Source organism: Oryx dammah, unplaced genomic scaffold, assembly GCF_014754425.2.
Source record: "Oryx dammah isolate SB20612 unplaced genomic scaffold, SCBI_Odam_1.1 HiC_scaffold_25, whole genome shotgun sequence".
Classification (NCBI taxonomy): Eukaryota; Metazoa; Chordata; class Mammalia; order Artiodactyla; family Bovidae; genus Oryx; species Oryx dammah.
The window spans coordinates 60,344,654-60,359,598 of record NW_024070209.1 but is presented as its reverse complement, the minus strand read 5'-3'; the positions used below and the strand labels follow the sequence as shown (position 1 = coordinate 60,359,598).

General features: G+C 41.3%; 1 protein-coding gene across 8 annotated transcripts in view; it reads right to left on the bottom strand.

Annotated features, from left to right (window-relative positions):
• EHBP1 (EH domain binding protein 1) overlaps nucleotides 1-13,819 on the bottom strand; it is a 344,879-nt gene extending 331,060 nt beyond the window's left edge. For all 8 annotated transcript variants that reach the window (XM_040224015.1, XM_040224017.1, XM_040224019.1 and 5 more), the window contains exons 1-2: nucleotides 13,486-13,819; nucleotides 12,248-12,652 (exon numbers count right to left, since the gene is read on the bottom strand). In XM_040224015.1, the coding sequence (XP_040079949.1) occupies nucleotides 12,248-12,351 (104 nt within the window). In that variant the 5' untranslated portion in view covers nucleotides 12,352-12,652; nucleotides 13,486-13,819. The remainder of the gene's footprint in view (nucleotides 1-12,247; nucleotides 12,653-13,485) is intronic.
• Nucleotides 13,820-14,945: the final 1,126 nt, after the last annotated feature.

Sequence of the window (14,945 nt, the reverse complement as noted above, 5' to 3'; positions counted from 1 at the left end):
AGTTAGAACCTTACATAGAACAACTGACTGGTTCAAAATTGGGAAAGGAGTATGTCAAAGTTGTATATTGTCACCCTGTTTATTCAACTTACATGCAGAATTCTGGGCAGGATGAACCACAAGCTGGAATCAAGATTGCTGGGAGAAATACCAACAATCTCAGATATGCAGATGATACCACTCTAAGGGCAGAAAGTGAAAGGGAACTAAACAGCTTCTTGATGAGGGTGAAAGAGGACAGTGAAAAAGCTGGCTTGAATCTCAACATACAAAAAAGGAAGATTATGGCATCTGGTCCCATACTTCATGGCAAATAGCTGGGAAAAATTAGAAGCAGTGGTAGATTTTCTTGGGGCTCCAAAATCACTGCAGATGGTAACTGCAGCCATGAAATTAAGACACTTGCTCCTTGGAAGGAAAGCTAGGACAAACCTACACACCATATTAAAAAGCAGAGACGACATTTTGCTGACCCAGGTCTATATGGTCAAAGCCATGATTTCTTTCCATAGACATGTATGGATATGAGAGCTGGACCATAAAGGCTGAGGAAGGAAGAATTGATGCTTTTGAACTGTGGTGTTGGAGAAGACTCTTGAGAGTCCCTTGGACTGCAAGGAGATTAAGCCAGTCAATCCTAAAGGAAATCAACCCTGAATATTCACTGGAAGGGCTGATGCTGAAGCTGAAACTCCAATATTTTGGCCACCTGATACAAAGAGCCAACTCACTGGAAAAGACCCCAATGCTGGGAAAGACTGGAGGCAAAAGGAGAAGAGAGCAGCACAGGGTGAGATGGTTAGCCAGCATCACCGACTCAATGGGCATGAATTTGAGCAAACTCCAGGAGACAGTGAAGGACAAGGAAGCCTGGAGTACTGCACTCCATGGGGTTGCAAAGAGTTGGATACAACGTAGTGACTGAACAACAAAAACAGAAGTCTCTGCAAATGATTTTGAGTATCTTCTTTAGCCAGAAGCAATACTCAGTGAGCCAATGTGCTTCCTTTTTGCCACAGCTGACAGAAAACTCAGAACCAAGTCCAGTGTCCAGTGGTAACTCCTCCTAAGTGCCTAGTAACATGTACTCTCTGCTCCTCTAAGACTATCTCTGTTCTAACTATAACCCTAAATTAGTCAACAAACTCTTTTGGATATTGTCAGAGTATCAACTTTTAAGTGATAAACTCCTTGTATTAAAGTCAATCTTTTGTTGTTTTTATTGAAGCAATAAAGCCAATTTTTAGAAGTGTTTTTTAAGAAGCATTTCAATAATACCACCACCAGGATTAATAACATCAGGAAACTTTTTAATAGATCAAACTAACCAAAGAAATTTTTTAGGTGTCTATTAGCAAGGCTGCCTAAAAATATCACTATAAAAGTGAAAAATAAGACACACATGTATGGCATTCTGCAGTAATTTTACTGTCCTCATTTCACAAACTCAGTTCCACTCCTTTAAAAAAATAAGGAGAATATGAACATCTCTACTGAACATTCAGTTAAAAACGCTTGTACATTTTTTCCTTTAGCACACTGGACTATTTTTACAACATGCAGTGAACTACTTCAGTGACTCTTTTGTTGAAATTTTCCACAAAATTAGAACACACTGATACACCAATAGCACATTTCTAGAAATGCCTAATTTTAAGTTCCCTGAGCATCCAATTACAAAACTAGTGTGAAACTAAACTAAATCATAAGAACATCTTCACATAATCCCTTAAAATTCATTTTTTTTTCCTTAAAATTCATTTTAAAAACATACTACCAAAAGACACAATCTATTTCATGGGGTCATTACAAAAGTGATGGTAGAAGAAAAAAAATTTAAAGAAAACTGTCATAAAGAAATATATGCTAAATATTGCGAATAGTCACTATCATGGACAGACAGACAGACAGACAGACAGACACACACACACACACACACACACATATACGCTGGCAAGTTAATTCTATTCTGAAGGAACTAAATTCCCTTAGCCATGTTCTTTAGCCAAAAATCACTTACTTTAAGTGATTATTAAAAAAAAAAAAAAAAAAGTTATAAAACTATATGAACCCATTTTGCTCCAGGAGCAAAAATATGTAGTTCCTTTCCCCTAAAAGCCAAATATTATCAGAACACAGTTCATTTCAACACAGTGCTTCTGCTATCATGCTCCTTGGTTTACACCCCTCAGGTCACTCTAGCTTCTGTGCTAGTTCATCTTCCTCAAACACTCTTAAATTTTCAAGTCATACTTTCAGTCTTCTCGATTACCCCACTCGTTTTCTCTAGATGGTTCTTTTCACCATTTATTGCTTAAATAATTGGATAAAGATAATAGGCAACATTTACTGAGTGCTTACTGTATGTCAGGCACTGTTCTAACCACTTTACAAGTATTATCTCTAATCATCAAAACAACTCTATGCTGGAAGCAATGCTATTACCATGTTACAGATGAGTTACTAAGAGATTGAGTAATTTGTCCAAGGCCACACAGCCAGAAAACACATGTTTTTTATCCATACACAGATCTGAATGCTCCTCAAAGCTATTCTAAAGTTTCTTCCATAGGGCTGGAGAGCAGGCACAATGGGCTATCCTCTATTGCTTATGCAGTCAAGAATACAGTAAGATTAAATTAATAGTTTGGAGGTTGGGCAGAGAGAAAATGAAAAGGTACTAGACTCTAAATTCCACAAACATTAGCTGTAACTAATGATTAGGAGTAACTCCAAAGATTTAGGGCAGAAGTTAATAAGCTTTCTTAAAGGACCAGATAATAAACATTTCCAACTGCAGTGAATCAGTCTATGTAACAACTACTCAACTCTGCCACTTAGTATGACAGCAGCCATAGATAATAAACAAATGGACATGGCCATATTCTAGTAAAACTTTATTTACAAAGAGGCAACTTGGATGAGGCCAAAGTAGCCAATGACTTAAGAGGCATACTGAGTCTCGTGTAAAGACAACTGTGATATAAGCACTACAATAGCCAACTACGGCATAAAGACAATCCACTATTTTCCTTAAACCATCACAACTGAGTTTTGTACAACTGAACTTCACATAAAATAAGCATTTAAAATCTCAATAAAATACTACACATAACAATTCAGTTTTTAAAAAAATCAGTCCATGAAACACTAAAATAAAATTACTAACAAAGTAACAACTCAACTTATTCTCTATTAGAATTACATCTGGGTTTCCCAGGTTGCTCAGTAGTAAAGAATCCACTTGCCAATGAAGGAGAAGCAGGTTTTAATCCCTGGGTCGAGAAGATCCCCTGGAGAAGGGAATAGCAACCCACTGCAGCATTCTAGCCTGGAGAATCCCGTGGACGAAGGAACCTGGAGGGGCTACAGTCCATGGGGTCTCAAAAGAGTCAAACACAACTTAGTGACTAAACAACAACAAAATTATACCTCTGACAAGTCATCAAGTGGAAAAGAAGACTTATTTTTGTTTCAAAGAATAAGGTTCAAAATTCACATAAACTTGTCATAGAAAGTTTCAAAAAGTAAAACTTTTTGCTCCACCCCTCCCCTCATTCACTAAGATTTCAGCACTTGACTCCCTGTCTTAACCATTTCTCTTCCAATTATTCTCAGTGTCTCAGCAATTTCAAGAGCCACATAGATAATTTATCCCTTAGCCTCTAAATTCCCTAATTGCCCTCTTCACTGCTAAAACTCTTTTCCTCCATTCCATCTCAACCATCAACTACTATGGTCACACCCTAACAGCTACAAGTCTTTAAAGAGGAATGAAAGTCCCCCAAGGTATTGATACAAAAAGAAGATGACCTATTTTACTTAAATTTATTTTAAAGAAAGAAAGAGAAATTAAGGTACACTCATATTTAACATACAAAGCACATTAATTAAAAACACACTTAAGTTGTGTGCTTATTTTTTTAACTAATAGGCAAAGGAGCCCACCACCCATATATTGTCATTACTGTTAACCACATCCTCCAAAATCAAGCATCTCACTCTCTTACCTCCTAGTTTTCCAGCTCATTCACTCTGGTATCCCAATCCCAACAACTACTGAATCTTTTTAACATCTCACAGTTTTTATCCTCTTCACTTCTCTATTGACCAGCCTATCTCTTATGTCCTTATTTTCCTCCTCTTCTATCCTATACTTCATGGTTCATCACTATAACCACTCCTCATGCATTCACTCCCAATTTCCTTGCCCTTCTTTTCCTCTGTTATATATTCCTGACACAACCCATCCCTGGTTAAATCCAAGTCTGCCTATTCCATGCTTGCATCCAAGTACTGAACATAACATAACTCAATTAAAATATGCAAACTTGCTGGTGCATTCACTTTAAGTTAATGACCACAATGTTAAGAACATCCTCAGCACTACCAAGTAATCCTTCAACATTTCCCTATTCAATTCATTCTTGTTTTAACAATTTCAGACCTTCTCTCCTGTTAATCCTTCAATAACTTTCTGTTACCTCCCCCTTGGATGATGACCCCTAATATTATTTCCCTAAGAAAACAGAAGCCAACAGAACATCTACATCCTCTCCCACCAAATCTACCAACCTAAATGCTTCTCATCCGTGTACTCTGCTTCCCTCCTTGTAACAATGAATTGTCCCTGATTCTACTTAAGTTCAGGGCTTCTCTGTAGCTCAGACTGTAAAGGATCTGCCTGCAATGCAGGAGACCCTGGATCAATCCCTGGGTCGAGAAGATCCCCTGGAGATGGAAATGGCAACCCACTCGAGTATTCTTGCCTGGAGAATTCCATGGACATAGGAACCTGGCAGGCTACAGTCCATGGAGTCGCAGAGAGTCAGACACGACTGAGCAACTGACACACACACTACTTAAGTTCAGCCTTTCCATTTGTGTGCTGGATCCTGTTCCCTTTCTCTCTTTCTCCTGAAGTTACTTCCTCTCCCAGCACATCATCACTTTTTCCTTCTTTACCAGCTATTTCCATCAGCATTAAAACATGGTGCAATACCTTCCATGTGAAAGGTACACCGTGACCTCTTGTCCCTCTCCAGGTACTCCAGTTCTCCATTTTGTAGCAAAACTTTCCAACAAAATTATCTATACTGACTCTGTATCCACCTCCTTTCCTCTAACTCAATTTAATTATACTTTCATCCTCATCATTCCACCCAAAGTGAAGTGAAAGTTGATCAGTTGTGTCCGATTCTTTGAGACCCCATAGACTAGATAGTCCATGGAATTCTCCAGGCCAGGATACTGGAGTAGGTAGCCTTTCCCTTCTCCAGGGGATCTTCCCAACCCAGGGATCAAACCTAGGTCTCACACATTGCAGGTGGATTCTTTACCAGCTGAACCACAGGGAAGCCCAAGAATACTGGAGTGGGTAGCCTATCCCTTCTCTAGTGGATCTTCTAGACCCAGGAATCGAACTGGGGTCTCTTGCATTGCAGGAGCTGAGCTACCAGGGAAGATCCAAACCGCTCCTCAATGTCATCAACTCTTTCCAACTTGCAAATCCAGTGGTAATCTTGCTCAACCTCTCGAAAGTATTTGACACGGTGAACCACTCTTCTCCTGATACATTTTGCACTTCATTCCTTGGAAAGCACACACTCCTAATTTCTCTCCTACCTCACTACTGATTGTTTTCAGTCTCCTTTGCTGGTTTTTCCTCTTCCTCCCCTCCTCTATATGTTGAAATGTCCCAAGGCTCAGACCTCAGTTCTCTTAATCTCTTTGAGCACCACAGAAAATTGCCTATAGCCCTTTAGTTATAAATTCTCTGTAAACTATGAGACTCTGACCTCTTCTCTCCCCTGAGCTCAAGATTCTTAAATTAACTGCCTAATTAATATCTCCAGCTGGATGTCCCAAGCTTTAAGAAAGCAAAGCCAATTCTTGATTTCTCCTTCACAACAAACTTTCTCCTCCTGGGTGTTCCCCATTCCTGTAATTAGTATTACATTCACCTAGTTGCTCAGGCCAAAACCCCAGTCATTAGCGATCTCTCACTTTACATATCTAATCCATCATTAACTCCTGTCAACTACACCTTCAAGAAATCTATTTTCTAGTCACATGGGTTAATACTGTTGTCAAAACTTACTGCATTATATACTTTAAATGGATGCATCTTATTTATGTACAAGTGTAAGCTATACCTCAATAAAGTGTGGTAGGAGCATGTGTATGTGTTACCAACATACATCCAGTCATTTCTCACCACCTCCACCACAACCTCTGCTCCTTGGACTACTACAATAGCATCTTAGCTTCTATTTTTACTCAGAATATTTCACATTTCACAAAGTATCCAGAATAATCTTTTAAAAATGTAAATAATATTACTTTCCCGCTCAAACCTCTCCAATGGCGTCCTATCATACTTAAAATCCAAAAGCCTTACCATGACCTCAAGACCATATGTGATCTAACCCCTACCTACTCAAACCTCACCTGTTACCATTTTACACCTTGTTCTACTGTGCTGCAGACACACCGACCTTCCAGATACTGTTAAAACACACCAAGCTTGTTTTCAATGATTATTTTTTAATGTATTTCAAAAGTATGTTCTTTATATCAAGGCAGATGTTCCTCTAATTCATTCCATTAAAGCAACAGAGAAATGCTTGCTTAAGTCACCCAAAGAAGTGGATTTGAATAAGTACTTATTAATATAACTTGGCCTTTATAAACTCAAGTTAATATTCACAGTGCATGTAGCATTCTAATGTCCAACTGGAAAACTAACTTGGGATCAGTTACAGAGGGCCTGGAACATCAGATTAAGGAGTTCATATTTTATCCAACAGGCTAGCGTCACACGGTTAAGCTCTGGAAAAAGCTACTTTTTCACTTTTCAAATCCTGAGGTCACAGCTGTGCAAAAACTTGTGGAATAATGGAGGAAATAAGGGGTTACTTTCAGGGATATAAACCCCTTTTTGTACCTCTAGAATTCTGAACCATGTGATTGTGTCACCTATTTTAAAAATAAATTATAATTGAAACTATATTTAAAAATAAGAAAAAGGAATTCTTAGATGACAGAAAAACCAGAAACCAATATATGTATGCCTTTTGGGGAAAAGTTTATGGTACTTTAAATACTTTTTAAAAACTCACATAGAAGAAATATAAAAAACAGATAAAATATGTTCATATATGTAGACAATAGAGATATACACAGAAAATATAACCTATGCTCATAATAGTTCTCATCATGTATTAGGGAGCTCCTATTGGAACTGAGTTCTGTAAAATAAATGATCATAACCACAACTTGCCAACTTTCAAGTAGTTTCCTAAAACAGCTGAATAGCCATTGAGAGCTCATACAAGACTTTTCTCAGGAATCTAAAGACCTGCAGGTGATATTTTTTAAAAAGAATAGGAGAAGAAACAAACCAAGAGAGGAAAGACAGCTAGTCTCTTTGTCACAGAGTCATCTCCAGCGGCCAGTCTCACCACTTGCCAACAGCTTACATCAGTTAAGTGAGATTAATAATTAAATGACTTGGGGACATCAATAAGAGAAGGGGAATATAAACAACATCTTCAAATTTACTGGAGCCTCTACCTGGCTATGGAGTGATGGGGAACAAGACTTAACAGTATCCTCTCAGATGAATAAAAGTCTTTCTGGTTTTTGTTCCTGACATAACTTCTAGAGCCACATCAAGAAAGAATCATGTTAGACACTGGCGACAAAGTGCAACAGTGCATCTGTCACAACAAGTGCAACGAAGTTAGACACCGTGTGGGGCAAACGCAAAATACTGTGAGACGGCAACAACAAAAAGTGTGAGAGGGCAGAAACCCCAAACCCCCTAAACAGAGTCCATCCTTCGATCAAGGGTGAAACGCCGCGAGTTTGCTCATGGCCTAGATCTTAAAAATGGCTTCCTGAAACCCCTACCTTCATCCTGTTACCTATCACGCCCAGGTTCATAACCTACAGCCATAACAAGAGAACATGGAAAACATTTCTCCTCTCCTTAATCACAGAAATAACATGTTCTTCCTAGGAAAACATATCCTGATTTCCATTAACCTCTTCCATCAACACACTATGCCCTTCTTGAATCCTGAAGTTTCATCTTCATTCCCTTGAGTTTCAAATTCATGCAGAAATCAGTATACTTTATCCTGAAGTCATGAATGGGCACTTAGGCTGAAAACAGTATTTTAAAATACTGTTTCTTAAACCTTAATATGCATGGTATAAAGAAAGTGAAAGCTGCTCAATCATGTCTGACTCTTTGCAACTACAGAGTCCATGGAATTCTCCAGGCCAGAATACTGAAATGGGTAGCCTTTTCCTTCTCCAGGGAATCTTCCAAACCCAGGGATCAAACCCAGATCTCTCACATTGCAGGTGGATTCTTTACCAGCTGAACCACAAGAGAAGCCCAAGAATACTGGAGTGGGTAGCCTTTTCCTTCTCCAGGGAATCTTCCCGATCCAAGAATCAAATCGGGGTCTCCTGCATTGCAGGCAGATTCTTTACCAACTGAGGTATCAGGGAAGCCACAGTATAGATCTCATTAAAATGCAGATCCTGATTCAGTAAGTCTAGGGCAGGGCCTGAGGGACAGCAGTTCTAACAGATTCATTCCCAGGCTTTGCAAATTCTCCTGTTTCTCAGAAAACACTTAGAGTAGCAAAGTTCTAAAAGGTATGGCGCATGTATACATAGTTTACTTACAAAGGCACAATCCTAAGGGAATGCTGGCTGTTCTTTTTATAGTTTATTCCTTCTTCTCTAATGTATATTAGATCTGTTTTCTTATCCTCTCAACACCTGCAATTTATCTTCAAAGCGTCTTTCCCTTTACTCAATTGGCATCTATAAATTTCCTTCCTCTCCTTTTATTTTTCCATACCCTCAAAACAATACCTAAAATGTATATGTAACTGAAAAAAATGTATGTTCTTACTATGTGTACGTCTATTTTTATTCTTATGTCCTTTAAATAGATTCTAATTCAGCATACATATTCAGTAATTTAAAAATTCTTGCAAGCATGAGGCATGAAAAATTCTTGCAAAATGAAGTATGAAAAATTAAAAAAGAGAGCTACAGGATTTAAGTATAGAAATTTGGCCTAACCTGTATTTATCACAAGGACCTTATGCAAAGTAAAGCAAAAAGAATATTAACTAAAACTTATTACAACAAATTTTTATATAATGAAAAGATTTTAAAGCTCTATTTAAGGATCCACTTATACATAAAATTCCAGTACATCAAACAAATATATTATTCTTTGGGCACTGTCACCTTGTTAACCTTAAACTGTATTTTTAAATGAGATGGGGGAAAATAGAACATATTTAGAACTACACATCTAAAAATTTTACAATATCCAAATGTTTCTTGTGTTAAGGCCAGACCTTATCATAAAGATCTAATTTAATAGGTATACCATAATGTCCAACCCTAAAAGTAATTGAGCCATCTATTCATAAATAATCAAGTTAAATTTCATTCTTGGCTTTTACCTTGTGACAGTAACATACATATTTCTCAAGGAAAAATAAAATCAAGGAATGAGACAAACTATGGGGAATAAACTCATGTTGTGAATAAAGAATCACCTGATATGTTCTATTTCCCTTAAGAAAAGAGATTCAAATTTAACCATCTTACAGTTGATGCCCCCAGTATAAGACCAAGTTGAGAATAACTTGTAATCAGGAACTTCCTCATGTATTTCCTAGTTGAGTTAGTAGTACACTAGTCCTCCAAGCCAGAAACTTGGGTGTCAACCCAGACCTTTCCCTCTCCCTCGTCCTCATCCTTTTCAGATCCATACTGAAATGACCATTAAGTATTATCCATTTTGTGTCCTAAGTGTCCCTCAACTCTATTCTCCCCACTTTCTCTGCCACTGCCTTAGTCTAAGCCTCTTCTCTCACCTTACCTATTGCAATAGCTACCCTACTGTCACAGCCTCCAGTTACCCTTTCCACTATGATCCTTACCTCACACTGTCATCCAAATGATTTTCCAGAATGAAAATCTAAAGTCAGGATTCCCTGGTGACTCAGATGGTAAAGAATCCACCTGCAACGCAGAGACCTGGGTTCGACCCCTGGGTTAGGAATATCCTCTGGAGAAGGGACCGGCTACCCATTCCAGTACTCTTGCCTGGAGAATTCCATGGACAGAGGAGCCTGGCGGGCTACACTCCATTGGTTCGCAAAGAGATGGACAGGACCGAGTCACTAACACTTTCACTTTTCTTCAAACCTAAAGTCTCTTCTGCTCAAAACCTTTTAGTACCTCTCCATCACCCACAGAATAAAGTCCAAGGCATGTGTAACAACACTTCACCACTGCCTGCCTCTAAAACATCACAGCCCACTGCACTCCTCCCACTTTAAGGCCACTTCCGGCATACCACACACCTCCATGCTTTTGCGTAAGCAGTTGCTTCATCTAGAATATCCTTCATTTCTTCCCGTTTAGCTTCATGAACCTTTCAAAACTCAGCTCAGCTCCCAGAAAGCCATCCCATACCCTGCTGCTGCTGCTGCTAAGTCACTTCAGTCGTGTCCAACTCTGTGCGACCCCACAGACGGCAGCCCACCAGGCTCCCCCATCCCTGGGATTCTCCAGGCAAGAACACTGGAGTGGATTGCCATTTCCTTCTCCAATGCATGAACCCTTAAAGAGTTATTTCCTTCTCTGCTAACTTTGTAAGTAAAAACGGCATTTGTTGAGCATTTACTATGTGCCTGACATTGTTCCAAGCATTTTACATGTCTTAATTCATTTAATCTTCACAATAATCCTTTCTGTGAAGTGATAGCATTATTACCTTTCTCAATATGACAATTATCTCAAGAGGAGTAAATAACCTGTCCCCAAGAATATCTGTTAGGGGATGGAGATAGATTAAGATCCCTACATCTATCCCTACATTATATTATTGCACCTATCACTGAGACTTCATTTACATGACCTGTCATTGCCCTAGAGGGCAATGTCCTTGAGGGTGGGGATTATTTCATATTCAACTCTAAAGCTACCTACCTATAAAGTAGGTAATCAGTACATGCACTTCCTGAGTTGCACATAACATTCTAACAAGTTTAAGAGAAAAGCATTTGGAAACTAGTTTCCAAATAAATATTCAGATATGCTTTAAGAGTTCTAGTGTAGAGCAAGTTGTTTTTCATCTTATAAAAAGAGAGCTTAATACAGACATGAGATTACAGTCTGTGTGAACAATGAAATGGACTTATTTTTGCAGTAATACCACTTAATCACCACAATAAACCAAAACCCAAAGTACCATTTTCTTAAGATTAACTTTTTTCCTCTAATAAGAATAGTAGTAATTTAGTCGCTATGTCATGTCTGACTTTTTTGTGACTCCATGGACTGTAGCCTGCCAGGCTTCTCTGTCCATGGGATTCTCCAGGCAAGAATACTGGAGTGGGTTGCCATTTCCTTCTAGAGGGGATCTTCCTGACCCAGGGATCGAACCCAGGTCTCCTGCATTGTAGGCAGATTCTTTACCAGCTGAGCTACAAGGGAAGCCCAATAAGAATTCTTCTTGCTTATCATTCAGGGCAGTGAAAAGAATGCCCTAAGTTTACTTTGCTCAAGTGAAAGCAGAAAATCATAGACCAGCACTACTAATTGCTTCCTTAAGTCTGGCCAAGAAATGTATCTCATTAGGCAATTAAAATAAAATACAGTTGCCTGACTAAGCATATAACAAAAGAATTTCTAAGGTTGTGTGGACTGGCATTCCATTAATCAGATAATGAAAAATTCTTTATTTTAAGCAAAAGCAAAAAAAAAAAAAAAAAAAAAAAACAGATCAGCACCACCCTACAAGAATAGATTTCTGTATTAAAACTCTATTGAAACATAGACATGCGTGTTAATCAAAATATATGCATGTGTTTGCAATATTTCAACAGCCATTTTTACATCTCCTTAAAATTATAAAAATCAAAGTTATCCTAACACTAATGATGCAAGACCTCAAGACCAAGTCTGCTGTACTTAGTGTGCTCTCATAGTAACAGTCCTCTGAGCCACACTGAAGTGCAGTAATTAAAACCCACAGGAATGGTACCAGCAGCAACAGTGCACACCATAGTACTTGTGAGCGTCATCTGCACCCCGCCCAGCTTTTACACACTTGTGCACTGCAGAAAGGTAAATCTGCTGTCAGAAGCAGCAGAGTTTAGGCCACAGCACCGCAAACTCTACACCCAGGCGCTCTTACCATTTCTTGGTACATTCAACCATCAGTTCCTGGTAGGAGGCCACAAACTGGAACTTGGATGCGTGTTTTCCTACACGCTGTAGTCTCTTCCAAACTGAAGCCATGATGATCAGTCAAAACAGTGGAGCAGTTCTGGGTTAGCAACACAGCAGCTTTAACAAAGCAGAAGGTCCAAAGCAAAGGAGCTTTGCATGTATGTCTGTACTTTAAAAAACTCAACTACAACTTGAAATGATGTTTGGGGACCATAAAGTCTTCTCCCTGTTTCACAGGGTAAATCCCATCCTAGACGAATGGCCCAGTCAAGAAGAGCATGACACATATGACAGGATGAGCAAGGGGAGGTTCCCTCATGGAGACATCACCATTCCACCTCGGAGGCTATATGATATGTATTCTGGAGGACTGAAAGGCAAAACAAAGAGAAAAAATATAAGAGAAGCAGAAGTGACTAACCACCCACGTCAGATAACACTGCAACAGACAACCCCAGTTCTCCAGCATGTTTTTCAAACAATGAAACAAAAGACTAACCTCAAAAGCCAGTAACGTCAAGGATGCAAGACACCAAGGAGGAAATTACAACTCACACCACAGACGTGGAGCAACACATCAGGTAATCAGCATCAACAACAACTGAGAGGCGAAAGCCGGGGCCCTACCTCCTTCTCCTAGCATCACAGAAGGGCGAGCAGAGCGGGAAAGTCTAGAGATGCTGCTTAATGTCCACCGCCAGTCAGAGGAAGGAGTGGAGTATTTTAAAATAAACTTTATTTTTCAGGTGATAATTAATAGCTCTGAGTCCTAAAATAAGTGCGTGGAGCAAATTAAGGAGAGGGGAAGAATGCTGCTGCTGAGTCGGAGGGAGAAACGGATGGGAAAAGAGGAGTGGAGGGAAATCTCAAGAGAGAGAGAGGGCAGTGTCCCGGCTCCAGGCCACTTGGGCTCTCATTCACCTTCGCTGCCAACCGGAGGGAAATGGAAACTCCTGCCTGGGCGTGAAGCAGTGACCAAAGGGACAAGTGCACGGTGCGGGGTGCGGTGCCTCCCTCCCCCATCCTTAGGGAATAGTCCGCCGGAGCCTCCTCTCCTGCCGCACACAGCCCAGACCCCTGCCCCCAGCGGAGGCAGGCGGTGGCTCGGCCGCAGTCCCTGTCACCCAGGCGATGCCAGAAGACCCCAGCCCGGTACCCGAGCCCCGGCCCCGCAGCACGTCCACTCCCGCCCCCTCCTCACACCTCTAATCCCGCTGTCGGGCTGAGTCTGGCCCGGTTCCCTCCTCAGCGCCGCTCCTCCGTCGCCGCCGCAGCAGAAGCCGCCGCCGCCGCCACCGAGTCCTCCATCCCCGCTGGAGCCACATGGAACAGCCGAGCCAGCCGCGGCGCTCCCGGGAGCCGGGGTCTGCAGCCCCTCAGGCGGACAGCGCGCCTCACGCCCGCCCCCTCCCGGACGCAGTAGCCCCGCGACCGTCCCCCACCCTACAAAACCCTGCCAGAGCCGCCTCTCAGCGCCCAGCACCCCCTCCCCCGCCTTTCTCCTCCGCCACCATCATCATTACCTCCCCCGCCGCACCTCTCACACTAACCCTACCCACGGCGGCTCAACCTCCGTCCGCACCGCCGCCATTGGCTGGGCCCTGCGCTTGCCCTGCCCACCTCGGTGACCGGGCCTTTGAGGGGTAGGGGCCACTCATTGGTCGAGCAGGGTGCCCATCACAGAGCTCCACCCCCTGGTTCTGGAGGTGTTTTTCCGCCAGGCGGAACGCGGCGTACAATCTACCCTTCTTTAAAAAAAAAAAAAAAAAAGTGGAACCCTCTACGGACAATCCCTCCCATTCCTCTGATTGGCTTCAAGAGGGAAGAGCTAGGTGGGAGGAGTAAAGAGTGTTTATAGTGATGTGGAAGGTGGTTGCTGAAGGTGGATGTCGGTCAAAGGTGCTAGGCGGGGTTTATAGCTGGAGTCAGAGCAGAGCCCGGGACTGGCTTCGCTGCAGCTGTGAGCTGTGGAGCTGCTGTGGTTCTCTCTCCTGTTCTCTTCTCTCCCCACCCTAGAGTTGGATGTGCCCTCTCTGCCACTAGCTGCTAGGGTGTTTGCGCACACAGCCTTGGTTTAACCTCCCGTGATTTTTCCTCTGACCAACTGTAATGACCTGGCCAAGCCCCTACCGAACATTCGATCTGCTGGTCCTTAATGAACCATATTCAATAACCAAAAGTGAAGTAGCTCAGTCGTGTCGGACTTTGCGACCCCGTAGACTGTAGCCTGCCAGGCTCTTCCTTCCATGGGATTCTCTAGGCAAGAATACTGGAGTGGGTTGCCATTTCCTTCTCCAGGGGATATTCCCGACCCAGGGATCAAAGCCGGGTCTCCCGCATTGCAGGGAGACTCTTTACTCTCTGAGCCACCAGAGATACAAAATGTTCACTGTATGATTTCTTCTTGTTATAATTCTTAAACGTTTATATGAATCCTAGTTTATCCTCTTAGCTATCGATCTTTTTCCCTCTGTTAGGAATTATAGATGAGTTTCGGAGGGTTAACATATAAAAAGAGTGGTTATGGGCAAAGGAGAGGATGAAATAACCTAAAAAGAGTGTGAGGGCAGAGGCATTTAACCTTGTAAAAGGAGCCAAGGACCCTTTTGAGAACGATGATGAAAGGTATATATATTTTACCGAGGAGAAATAGGTCCTATCCT